General features: G+C 37.8%; 1 protein-coding gene across 1 annotated transcript in view; it reads right to left on the minus strand.

The window, feature by feature from the left end:
- The window catches only part of arnt2 (aryl-hydrocarbon receptor nuclear translocator 2), a 58,155-nt gene extending 45,756 nt beyond the window's left edge, over positions 1-12,399 (minus strand). The window contains 1 exon segment of the mRNA XM_054618178.1: positions 12,121-12,399. Within this exon segment, the coding sequence (XP_054474153.1) occupies positions 12,121-12,151 (31 nt within the window). The 5' untranslated portion in view covers positions 12,152-12,399.
- Positions 12,400-14,947: the final 2,548 nt, after the last annotated feature.

The following is a 14,947-nucleotide window of genomic DNA, read 5'->3' on the forward strand; positions in this document are numbered from 1 at the left end:
TCACCAGTTCCGATCAATGAAGGAGATTATCTTTAGACGCAGCAAGGCTTACAGTAGATCACAGGTTTTATTTTCATTTATGAAGATGAAAAGTTAATCATGCCATGATTTTGGGGGCTTTGTATAATCTGTTTTCCTGATTTATTTTGAAAGCCTCTCCTCTTGGTTTTACTTCCTGCCTTGTTGAGAATGTGTCTCGCCCTCGTTAGTTTACCTGTGCTTTGTTTTCACTCTCCTGGTGTTAAGGTATCGTTAGGAGTATCAACACTAGTACTCTTATGGACACTAGTACTCTTATCCTTATGGACACTAGTACTCTTATGGACACTAGTACTCTTATGGACACTAGTACTCTTATGGACACTAGTACTCTTATGGACACTAGTACTCTTATGGACACTAGTACTCTTATCAACACTAGTACTCTTATGGACACTAGTACTCTTATCGACACTAGTACTCTTATCAACACTAGTACTCTTATGGACACTAGTACTCTTATGGACACTAGTACTCTTATGGACACTAGTACTCTTATGGACACTAGTACTCTTATCGACACTAGTACTCTTATGGACACTAGTACTCTTATGGACACTAGGACACTAGTACTCTTATGGACACTAGTACTCTTATGGACACTAGTACTCTTATGGACACTAGTACTCTTATGGACACTAGTACTCTTATGGACACTAGTACTCTTATCGACACTAGTACTCTTATCTTATGGACACTAGTACTCTTATGGACACTAGTACTCTTATCAACACTAGTACTCTTATGGACACTAGTACTCTTATGGACACTAGTACTCTTATGGACACTAGTACTCTTATGGACACTAGTACTCTTATGGACACTAGTACTCTTATGGACACTAGTACTCTTATGGACACTAGTACTCTTATGGACACTAGTACTCTTATGGACACAGTACTCTTATGGACACTAGTACTCTTATGGACACTAGTACTCTTATGGACACTAGTACTCTTATCGACACTAGTACTCTTATGGACACTAGTACTCTTATCGACACTAGTACTCTTATGGACACTAGTACTCTTATGGACACTAGTACTCTTATCTTATGGACACTAGTACTCTTATCGACACTAGTACTCTTATCTTATGGACACTAGTACTCTTATGGACACTAGTACTCTTGGACACTAGTATGGACACTAGTACTCTTGGACATAGTACTCTTATCTTATGGACACTAGTACTCTTATGGACACTAGTACTCTTATCTTATGGACACTAGTACTCTTATGGACACTAGTACTCTTATGGACACTAGTATCTTATCTTATGGACACTAGTACTCTTATGGACACTAGTACTCTTATGGACACTAGTACTCTTATCGACACTAGTACTCTTATCTTATGGACACTAGTACTCTTATCCTTATGGACACTAGTACTCTTATGGACACTAGTACTCTTATGGACACTAGTACTGGACACTAGTACTCTTATCAGTATGGACACTAGTACTCACTATGGACACTAGTGGACACTAGTACTTATGGACACTAGTACTCTTATGGACACTAGTACTCTTATGGACACTAGACTCTTATGACACTAGTACTCTTATGGACACTAAAGTACTCTTATGCCCAGGAGGACACTGAAAAGAAGTACTCTTATCTGCTTGGACACTAGTACTCTTAACAGCTTAATACACTAGTACTCTTATCTTATGGACACTAGTACTCTTATGGACACTAGTAAATGGACACTAGTACACTTTGTTTGGACATTTAAGACACTAGTACTCTTATCTTATGGACACTAGTACTCTTATGGACACTAGTACTCTTATGGACACTAGTACTCTTATGGACACTAGTACTCTTATGGACACTAGTACTCTTATGGACACTAGTACTCTTATGGACACTAGTACTCTTATGGACACTAGTACTCTTTCCAGTACTCTTATGGACACTAGTACTCTTATGGACACTAGTACTCTTATGGACACTAGTTCTGGACACTAAGAGCTTGTTAACTGTACTTTATGGACACTAGTACTTACACTAGTACTTTATCAGCTTTTTTTAATTATTATGGTGTACTCTTATCAGCTCTTTTTGATTATTTGGTGAGAAAAAGAGAATTAATTAGGAAAAGAATCGACATTGCTTTATTATTCTTAGTATGTAAACAAAACATTGTTCTTGAACAGAAATACAAGAAATGTCTAAATCTTTAAAATACATTCTGAGCTAAACGATTGGCTCAGTGATTAGCTTTCATTTGTTAGCCTGTTCTTCTGATCCAACACTGTATGGCTTCGCTAATGTCACCTGCAGTTTTTTTTTCTTTTGTACTTTGCTTTGCCCCGTCATTGTTTCGGTTCCAGCTTTTGTTATTGAAGCTAGTTTTCCTTTTTTTTTTAGTTTTTTTAAATTCTACCGGCCTGCCTCTTCTTTGCATTTGGGTCCATCCATTGTACCGACATCCCTGACAATCGAGATAAAACCATTATTGTGCCCCATTCTCTTTGTCTTATGTTAGAAATCCAGTGCACCCTGCCTTATACACTATAGATTACCAAAGTGTTGAATACGTGTTGAGGAGTAAACAGTAGGTTACGGCAGTGCACTAAGGCATATTTGATCTACTCTATGCAGGCAGCATTTTTTATTTTTTGATACCATGAGATAGTTATTCTTGAAGAGACAGAGAACTGAGAACAGAGAAGTGTCAAATAAATGTCACATTGTGACTTTGGGTATTTACATTATTGCAATATTAATGTTATACTGTTAGATGACATGTGTTGTCTAAACATATGTAGATATTTCTACAACATTTGGGTTATTTTGTTAAATGAACAAAAGGGCTTGGTAGAAAAGGTATTAACAAAAGGATCATTTTGGCGTCATTACTGAAATGATTCAACAGAATAAACGACCAGTCCACAAAAACAGTAAACAATAAAAATGGAGTTGAGTTGACAATACAGCAGTTCAACGCGCACCAAAAAACACGAATCATATCTATTCATCTGTGAGGCGAGAAACATTACACTGACAGCACTGACATGACATAAAACATGTATGACGTTCCACTGTCAGCTCTCCTCTAGCAATAGAACGTCATCCATGTTTGTTATGTCAACCTCAAAGTACTCTAATTAGCAGAAATATGCACACGTACATACACACATAAGTGTGTATGTAGTAATGATGACGGTGAAATGCATGCTGGCTGTTCGTTGTGTGTCATTATGACTGAGAGGGATTATATATATATATATATATATATATATATATATATATATATATATATATATATATATATAAAATATATATATAAATATATATATATATATATTATATATATATAAATAATATATATATAAATATATATATATATATATATATATATATATATATATATATATATATATATAATATATATTCCAGCTCACCTTCGTCCTCCTCTCTTTTTTACCTCTTCTCTCTCAACACATTGTTTTCCCCCTTGCTCATACACCGATACATTCTATTGGCTTGGCTGTTTGGCCTCCATGTCTCCGCTCTGCACACTGACTCACTCATTCATTTAGTCAGATGCAATGGATAGGCCCATCAGGCCCTCCGCTATGCCCCAGTGCACCAAGTAACACAGTTAATATTTGATACAGTGAGCGTTCCTCCCCCTCCGTGCATCCCAGAGAAGCCCGCTCACACAGCAGTGCAGGGCAGTCCAAGGAGCCGTCTTCCATCATTCATTCATGAAGTGGATTTGAGTAACACACGGCTCTAAACTAGCGTTATCTGATGTGGAGACGGCTTCTTCATCTGACAATCAGTGCGCTCATTCAGCCTGGCAGGAGCAGCACACAAACACTGCTGCCTTTCTCCTACCAGTCTAAATAGGCCCTGTATTACACACAAATGTGGGCTACAACCCATGGTGCACTTCACCATTCAGTGTAACACCTGCTCCATATAAGGGAGTTCCATTTATTCACCTTTTGTGATGAACTGTGTATCAACATTGAAACCGTTCACCACTGCTCTGGCTGACAACAGGCCACATTACGTTAACAGGCGGCGGTTGCATTAGACTTTCTCATCCATCATTTTGGCAGACAGGGTTGTAAAAAATGATGTTATAATCAAATAATTCACAATGATCAATCATTTTGATTTAGATTTTTAACGATAATAAGATAAAAGTCTGTGATTTGAATCCAATACACTTGTATTGATATGTCCTCCCTGTCTGCTAGCTGTCTGTTCAGTGATAAGGAAGTTGTGTGTTCATACTCAGCCCTGGCTCTGTCAAACAGCGAGGGCTGTTGTCTGAAGCGTAGTAGCAATAAAATTATTTTCCTCCTTTTTCTATAAAACTCTTTAACTTAACAAATGTTAAGCAGCTGTACAAGAACTTTAAACTGGCAAAACGTTGATTTCCAATACTGTTGGTCAGCCCCATATTGGCTCATTGCTGACATGTTGATATTGGCTTACTGTATGTTCTATAAGATAAGTGAAAAGAGATGTTACTAAGTACAGAATCGTTGAACATATGTTAAAGTCATTCAAAAAACAGTGTGTCCATTCCAGAGTTTGTCACATGGGGAATTTAAGTCCAATATACTATCTCTTTTAGCTATTGTTATCAGTTATTGTCCCTCAGCACAATGGACCTAAAGTGATAGCGTGGAGCGCTAAAGCCACAGCCATCACTAAGATAAGATGACCATCTCTGTCTTCTTTAAATGCATGGGAGTGTTCCAGGTTTCCTTTGGTGCAGCATCTTAAAGGCACATACAGTACAGCTAACGGGGATCAGAAGCCTGGTTTTAACTCAGTCACATCTTCAGACAGCCAACAGCTAAAAAGCCCTGAGGTGAAATGCATTAATGAGCGTGTGGAGGAACCGGGGGGGGTTGCATACTTTCTCCTTTTCAATCACTGCTCTCCCTCTGACAAGGTTGTTTCTATTCTCTCTCTCCTGCCTGTCATCCTTTCTGTCTTCCCTCCAGATGTCTTTTCCCAAACCACCAAGTCTATCAAACAGCCTCCAGACATTTAGCATTTAAAAAAATGGACAAACACACAGACATATATATCCAAAGTAGTTTCTTCAGTACTTAAAAAACAGAACCAACTACGAGAACCGATACTTCTGTACAAAGTCGATGCCAAAAGTCGTTTTTCTACAGTGACAAAGGTACTGGGGAGTTACATTATATAAATCAGTAATGAAAGCTCTATTGAGTTAACATGAGCGTTGGGCAAAGGTAAATTATGTTATTTTAAGATTAAAATGTGGTTTAGAAATAAAAACTTTTCTTATTTTCGTCACCCTCCAATCCCTCTTCCCCTCTGTCAATCACTGTCTCATCACACACACACACACACACACACACACACACACACACACACACACACACACACACACACACACACACACACACACACACACACACACACACACACACACACACACACACACACACACGGCGTCACTCTGTCCATCTCTGTCCTCAGCTCCTGACTTGTTTTACTTTAATGCATTAGGTTTGTGGTTTGCCGATGGGATCCAGGTGGTTGATTAATGCATGTTTTTGCGTGCTAGCCGGTGCTGATTGGCTCTCCTATCGGCTCACTGACCCAGGCATCACTAATGAACACAGTCTGGGAGAAGCAACGCCACATTCTGAATCATCCAACATGTGTTTTTCATCATATAATGATAAGATAAAAATCTTACGTGAAATAACAAATGATTGGTTTTGGATAAAAACGATTGAATGAAATCGTCAATCTGATGACTAAAGAAGAAAATAAATCTAACAAAATTAAGAGAGAAATGACTAAAAGTGTACTAAACTATAACGACTTTTCCCCAACTAAGAGTTGACTAAAACATTTTGAGAAGTTGTCAAACTAAAACTATGAAACGATTGAACATGTTTGTTTTAAGACTAAATCTAAAATAGCTGCCCAAATGAACACTGTTAGGCTTTGCTTCTACCCTGGAGACTTTGTGCTTTCTCGCCTCGCATGTTTCCATAAATCGAGGCTGTACCTGGACTGTGGTCGTGCCTCCTGCTGTGGCCCTGCTGACACCCACTGCTACTACCATTATTATTATTAGTCACATTAGTATTTCCATTCCCTGTACCATAATGCAAATTAGCTTTGCTTCCACCCAGAAGCCCTTTTTGCTTTCTCGCCTTGCAGGTTTCCACGGATCGTTATGGTCCCTGGACCGTGGTCGTGTCTCCTGCTGTGACCCGGCTGACACCCACTGCTACTTCGATTATTATTATTATTATTAGTCACATTACTAATACTATTCCCTATATCATTATTTTAATTCCACCATGGTCATTGCTGCTTGTATAAGTATTCTTAACTTTTTCCTTCTTTATTCTGCTTACTACTGTGATTATATGAATAATTTATGTCATATACATTGAATGTGTTGTAACTCTGTTATGTTGTTCATTCTGTACACATGACATCTATTGCATTCTGTCCATCCTGGGAGAAGGATCCCTCCTCTGTCGCTCTCCCATAGGTTTCTTCCTTTTTTCTCCCTGTTAAGGTTTTTTTTTTTTTTTAGGGAGTTTTTCCTGTGCTGACGTGAGGGTTCCGGGACAGAGGATGTCACATGTGTACAGATTGTAAAGCCCTCTGAGGCAAATTTTTAATTTTGGGCTATACAAAATATACTGAATTGAATTGAATACTGTATTATTTATCTATTAAATAATTACTCTCTTACAATCCTGTCTGCCTGTCTCTTTTGTGCTGCTGACGGTCATTGCCAGATACCCCTTTCATAAAACTTTCTGAACAATTGATTAATCGATCAGTGAATTGGAACATTCTGATATGATTCATCAAAGCAGTTTTTTGGACTCTCATTATTATAGATTAGCTGGGTTGGGTATTTGAACAGTAAGACATCACAATGGACTCTGGGTATTTTAACAGGGATCTTCCATTATTTTTGGAAATATTACACACTGAAATCAAGTAGAAAAATATTTAAATAGACAATATTATATCACCATATATATAAACATATATCCCGAGTCTTACATAATGATTGATAGCTCAAAACCATTCGAACAGTAATACAACATTGACATTGATTATTAATGTCAATAACAATTTCAGCTTTAATCTCACTGTGTGAATGCACACACACACACACAAAGAGCTTAATAAACAGAGCAACGTGTTGTTGCAAATACTTTGAATAAAATGGATATATTTATATATTCATATAGCATATACAGCGATGTAGGCTGGTACACAACAGATGAAGCTTCAAAGCTTTATTCATAACACTGATATTCAAATTCTTAAACAACATTTGAATGCTGCGCTTCTTTTTTTTTTGGTTGATCATTGTGTTTAAGGCTGGTATTTCTGCACAGTTGCAGATAAAGATCAGGCTGCACTATTATTATTATTCTAATTATTATTATACCAATTGTAGAATAACATTCAAGAGCCGATAACGCTGATAATGGTTACATAATCAGGAGATTACTTTTGTGGGAAAAAGTTATTGTAAGAAATAGATTTGACATGACTGCCACTTGTGAGCTTGCTGTAGGTTGACCTCTAATTTCCCAAAACCTCTAGAGCGTTGTATCCAAAAGTAGAAATGTTCTGAGTAAAGATACATTTTCATTCCGGTTTGCTCCCCCGCTTGTTCTGCGTAAAGGGGGCAGCACGGAAGACTCAAATATAATACAATCCCATGAAACGCCATGTTTTTGTTTTTTTTAAGTTTTAGGGCGATGACATCATTAAATATGATATACAGATATTCTAAATGTCATAGTGGGTGATGCTTACTTCTAGGGATGCAACAATACTTGTGTTTGAATTGAAGCGTTGAGTACGGGACGTCCTTTTGATTCGTCCTGTGACCCAAACAGCTGTTTATGTCTTCTAGTCGCGACAGAGACAGTTAGGGCAGCACACCAACCGCTGTCTCAGCTTTTGCTGAGTCGTGGCATGCTAGTTGGTTAGTCCGAATTGTGTGAAACTGTATGCCAACAGTTAAACGGAAGGCTGGTCCATCTGGGGATTCACTTCAAAAACGTTGACTCCCCGGATGTGACGGCATCACCAGAACGTGTCGATTAGCGTAAGAAACAAAAACGACAGATCCACAGATGTAGGCGGCCTCCCACTGCAGATCAGGAGCCTAAGTCCCTGATGCTACAGGTTATCACTGCGTATGTGAGACTATACGCATTCAAACCAAAGGGTTAACGTACTTGATCCCTGCTACAATGTGCGCTCACGTGTGAATTTAGTCAGTCTGTTGTGCTGCCCTGTAAAATCAATAAGCTTACAGTCCAGATTATGAATCTAAGGCATGTCAGAGTCATATGATGGAGCATTGCAGACTCAGAAATCATTTACTTTACCGAAGTTTGATATTGACAATATGCCAGTATTTGAGTGCTTTAACCGTTTGTGAATAAGTGCCAATTATGAGCTGCTGAGTGTGAATAATTTTTCATTTTTACTGCTATTTTCTTTGTTCTCCCCACTGTACCGAAAACGTACCGAACAGTGACCCAAAGACCAAGGTACCTACAGAACCTTGGGTTTCATGTAGCAAACACGCCCATAATTCCCTTATGAATTGTGGTATATTACTACTACAGATAGCAATATATATATATTGTGATTTTTGACAGATATGGATATCGATATTGCCATATGTAAGTAGAAAAGTAACAAGAAATGTCTCTACTCTTTGAAATGGCTGGCTACATCCCAGTACAATAAAACACCCCACTTTCTGTTCTGCATTAAGACTTTTCTATCCGAAATGTTGTTAACACATTTTATACTAAATCCTTTTTGTGATTTAGATGAATTAGCCAAAGTCCCTAAATGCACAAACCAGAGAAATCACAACACAAAATTGACAAAATTGGGGCTACGACCAACAATTAGCATATCGATTGAGCTGCTGATCATCCCTCCAATTCATCAATTGATAGTTTCTTGTTTGGTCCGACCAACGGACTGTTGTTAATTCAAAAAAAAGCTGCAAATCCTCACAAATGAGAGAATGTTTGGCATCTTTGATTGACAAATGACTTGAATAATTAATGGATTATGGTAATAGTTGTGGATTGATTTTTCTGTTGAGTGACAAATCAAAGAATGGAGAAATCATTCGGTACTTGACATTTTTCTATACATGCTTCGGTAGTCTGTAAACTGCATGGTCCTGAAATCATCCTTGTCCTCTCTTAACACGCAGCCCTCATCAGATCATTTCACTTGTCATGTCTCACATGCTCTTACGCCAATTGGATCTGGGTGACGGACGGCTGGAGATAATCCTGCAGTGACACAGCATTCCCACATCCCCGGGTATCTGGTCTGAGGTCAACGCACCTGACCGCGCTGCCATGCCACGGGGAAACAGTGCGGCTGATCACAGATCAGCAGGCTAACTTTGTCCTCCTCTGGCTACTACAGCAGCAGCAGCAGCAGCAGCAGCAGCATTAGGCATGACTTAATTCTAACCGGGTTTCATCAGCGGATAGAGGAGCTGCACGTAGCACTCACTGCACGCTCCACTCAAAGTGGGCCTTACATGTCACCACACACAGCATGCAGGGATAACAGTAAAGCAGTAGGTTGGCTGCTGGCCTGGAGGGATTGTGCTGCTCCTATACAGAATAGAGTCCTCTCATCTACCATGTCCAACAAACCGCCTTCACTTTTAACAAGGTCTTCTCTGTACATTGTTCATTCTAACAACGCCTCATCTCAACACTCTGTATGCAGCCACGGTGCCAATAACCAGACAGTTCTTTATTTATATTCTCTTTTCATTTACATTGCCAATGAGGTGGCACAGAGTGAGAGGTGGAGTGTGCATGGCATGTTGTCATAGGCAGGTCTCAGTGTCTCAGAGACTCTGTCCTCTGTCCTGGTTTGGACGGCTCCTTTTGGTCTTCTTTTTCTTATTCCCAGATACTTCCTCTTTGAGAGGCGAGGATCACGATCTGCTGGGTGCAATCATTTATGCCACAAATTCTTTTCCGATGATGGCGAGCAATAACAACAAACATTAAGGCATATCCACAGACGGTGACATGCAATTGCTACAGTACAGTTTGGACGATGACTAAATCCAACTGTGATGTATTAACTGATGACACGGCAGCTGGCTCAGGACATCAAATTAAAATGATGAACTGCATTATGTGAATATGTGTGATTATCAGTGAATGATCAATTACGATCCGAGACTCGTGCTTGTCGCTGTTCAAAAAAAGAAAAATGCATATGAGCAAAAATCAAAATGGGAGAACATGACGCTATTTAAAAACATTTAACAGTGTTGACTTCCTTTGTTGATCCGTGAACGTGCAACGGACCCAGAGCTTTCCTGTGGGACTCGGTCCATGTCAACATCGGAGTTCTAGTAGAACTAAACCCATGGACAACCGAGGACCTCCATCCGAACTTTACCAGCAGATCACACTATTCTGCTGCGAGGATTCTGAAAGTTTGGATGTTATCCAATAACGCATTACTAGATGACGACCTGCAGAGAGGTGTAAAGAGATCGTATAATATATATATATATATATGTAAGGGATAATGTCCATTATCAGGAAACCGTCCTCCGCTGGAGGCGTGATTCTACGCCTCCACGGTCCATTAATTCCTGATAATGGACACCTCGAAGGGCATTATCCCGCTTATACCACGGTCACTTACCAACGGTGACCAAATTAAGAGCATTAATTTATATTTTCATGCGTTTTAAATTCAAATATAAAGTTTTGACAAAGCATAAGTTACGCCTGAGAGTCTGACTAATACCCGGAACCACCATTACACGCCCGTTTTGGGTTCTCATGCAACGGAAACGTTGTTCACTCCTCCAGTAATTGAACCATAGCTAGGACTTTAAACGGGAGGTATTAAAGCTTTCATGCAGGCTTGAATTGTAAACGGCTTTGACTGCGGTCCCGTTGTTATGGTTACTAATTTTAGAGACGATACGCCAGCGCGCATTAATTGAGAACGGTAAACAGACAATTTGACGGAACTACTTGTCCAGGTGTCCGTATATCAGGAGTTAATGCACACCCTGCAGCCAATCAGAATCGAGTATTCCCGCAGACCGTGGTATAAATATATATATATATATATATATATATATATATATATATATATATATATATATATATATATATATATTATAACATACCGTTATTACATCAGAGCTTTAGATAGACTAGGGTTTAGCATATCCTCCGTCTACGAAGGCGGTGGGCGAACAAGCGAACAGGCGAACAGACGTCGGGCGAACAAGCGAACAGGCGAACAGACGTCGGGCGAACAAGCGAACAAGCGAACAGACCTTTTCTGTGCAACAATGAATCAACAGGCGCAGATGAGAGACACACAGATGAGAGACACACAGATGAGAGACACGCAGATGAGACACACAGATGAGAGACACACAGATGAGAGACACACAGATGAGAGACACACAGATGAGAGACACACAGATGAGAGACACACAGATGAGAGACACACAGATGAAGGTGTCCCCCCTGCGTCCCCCTTCCACAACAACAACACATGTTAAAATGTCCCCAGTGCTGCAGGGAAACCATAAAGACAAAAACAGACCCTTTAGTATCACAGTGAGCCCAGCAAACACAGAGGACTACGCTTTAACCAGGGAAAAAACAACCGATCGATCTATATATATATATATATATGAGGGGACATATGTCCAACAAACACAACCTCCGACCTGGAGGTTTCTTCTGGAGGTTCTTGATCGCTCGTTTAGCTGCGGCTCTGTGGGTAGTAATGGCAGCAGCGGCCCGGTGGGGGAGGGGGAGGATGCTGGAGGCGGAGAGGCGGCGGAGAGGCGGCGGAGAGGCGGCCTGTCGGCGCTTCAGCGGCGGTGCGAACAACAAACCAGCTTCTCCGTTTATACCGTGGAGGACACACACACACACACACACACACACACACACACACACACACACACACACACACACACACACACACACACGGTCCGTCCAACCACAACACACTCGGGATCGACTTACCGGACGGGTTGACCGCGGCGGGAGTTGCCATGGTTTTTTCCTTCAGTGGAGAGGGCAAAAAAAAAAAATCAAAAAAAAATAACACAAAACAAACGGCAGCGATGGAGATGACGCACAACACGGCCAGAGACCCGGAGACACCGAGAGAACCGTCCACACTCCGCGGAAAAGGCACCGCGAGGCTCGGCCCGACCGCCTCACAGCCCGGCAGCAGCGCGGAGGGAGAAACAAGTAGTCCGCCTCACAACCAGCAAGACGAGAGCGATTTATGTTAGTGCTGGTGTTGGTAGAGAGAGAGAGAGAGAGAGAGAGAGAGGCTGTGTTTAGTGGTAATGTTCTCCAGGAGCAGGTTTAGTCCAACGCAAGATGTCTGAGTGGAAGCACCGCGAGATTTTAGGGCTGCTGTGAATAAATTAATGCTGTCGAGAGACTGGTGCAGTGATGAGAGGGAGGCTGGAGGACATCTCCAAACTACACACATTGTAGTTTAAAGTCACTGGTTTTTTTTTGTTTTTTTAAATATGTACCAGTCAAACGTTTGGACACACCTTCTCATTCAATTTTATTATTTTTTTTATTTTTTTCTACATTGTAGATTAATATTGAAGACATCCAAACTATGAAGGAACACATATGGAATTATGTGGTAAACAAACAAATGCTCAACAAACCAGAATATGTTTTATATTTTAGATTCTTCAAAGTATTTGAATGAGAAGGTGTGTCCAAACTTTTGACTGGTACTGTATATATATATATATATATATATATATTTTTTTTTTTTTTTACTGTCACACCCTGGACATAAAGTATCCAGTATCTATTAATATAATTATAGATACATAATTTATTTATTGAAGTAAATCTTCATTACATTTTATTTTGGAAGATTTGGCATTGAGAAACTTCAATTATTTAAATAAATTACATATATTTTTCTTTAGAAACGGGTACTATATATATATATATATATATTTTTTTTATTTATATTTATATTTTTATTTTTTTACTGTCACACCCTGGACATAAAGTATCATTTATTGAAGTAAATCTTCATTACATTTTATTTTGGAAGATTTGGCATTGAGAAACTTCAATTATTTAAATAAATTACATATATTTTTCTTTAGAAACAGGTCCTTTGGCAGCAACTGTAAGCTGCAAAAAATATATATATTAGAATTTTCCATTTGATGGAATAATTTAGTCAAAAGTTTGGACACACCTTCTCATTCAATGGTTTTTTACATTTTATTTTTTAGATTACATTGTAGATTAATATTAACATCCAAACTATGAAGGAACACATATATTATGTGGTAAACAAACAAATGCTCAACAAACCAGAATATGTTTTATATTTTATTCTTCAAAGTATTTATTTTTACTTTTTATTTTTTATTTTTTTACTGTCACACCCTGGACATAAAGTATCCAGTATCTATTAATATAATTATAGATACATAATTTATTTATTGAAGTAAATCTTCATTACATTTTATTTTGGAAAATTTGGCATTGAGAAACTTCAATTATTTAAATAAATTACATATATTTTTCTTTGTATAAATTACATATATATACTATATATATATATATATATATATATATATATATTATATATATAGATTTTTATTTTTATTTTTATTTTTTTTTACTGTCACACCCTGGACATAAAGTAAGTATCTATTAATATAATTATAGATACATAATTTATTTATAGAAGTACAAATATTAATTACATTTTATTTTTGGAAGATTTGGCATTGAGAAACTTCAATTATTTAAATAAATTACATATGTTTTTCTTTAGAAACAGGTCCTTTGGCAGCAACTGTAAGCTGCAAAAAATATATATATAGAATTTTCCATTTGATGGAAGAAAAAAGTAGGTAAAGTACCAGTCAAAAGTTTGGACACACCTTCTCATTCAATGGTTTTACTTAATTTTATTTATTTATTTTTCCTACATTGTAGATTAATATTGAAGACATCCAAACTATGAAGGAACACATATGGAATTATGTGGTAAAGAAACAAATGCTCAACAAACCCAGAAAATGTTTTATATTTTAGATTCTTCAAAGTATTTGAATGAGAAGGTGTGTCCAAACTTTTGACTGGTACTATATATATTTTTTTTTTTTTATTTTTTTACTGTCACACCCTGGACATAAAGTATCCAGTATCTATTAATATAATTATAGATACATAATTTATTTATTGAAGTAAATCTTCATTACATTTTATTTTGGAAGATTTGGCATTGAGAAACTTCAATTATTTAAATAAATTACATATATTTTTCTTTAGAAACGGGTACTATATATATATATATATATATATATATATATATATATATATTTTATATATTTATATTTTTATTTTTTTACTGTCACACCCTGGACATAAAGTATCCAGTATCTATTAATATAATTATAGATACATCATTTATTTATTGAAGTAAATCTTAATTACATTTTATTTTGGAAGATTTGGCATTGAGAAACTTCAATTATTTAAATAAATTACATATATTTCTCTGCAGCCAATTTAAGTAACATTTTTGAGACACTTGTATTTCACTTGAACGTGAATAGTCAGTTGTTACAGTTCAGTTGCAGTGGGCCGGTGGGTACCATAGAGACGGAAGGACCAATCACAGTGTGTGGCTGGAGAGAAGGCCCATAGCTGCCATTCTATTACCGTTTGATAGATTGGCTCTTCTCCAAATAAACCATAATATTGGCTGTAATCTGTTGAATAACCAAACCTACCTCCACCATTTATTGGGGTTAAATGGTCAATAGCAATCTAAAGCAAAAAT

This window comes from Anoplopoma fimbria, chromosome 2 (assembly GCF_027596085.1).
Source record: "Anoplopoma fimbria isolate UVic2021 breed Golden Eagle Sablefish chromosome 2, Afim_UVic_2022, whole genome shotgun sequence".
NCBI classification, from domain to species: domain Eukaryota; kingdom Metazoa; phylum Chordata; class Actinopteri; order Perciformes; family Anoplopomatidae; genus Anoplopoma; species Anoplopoma fimbria.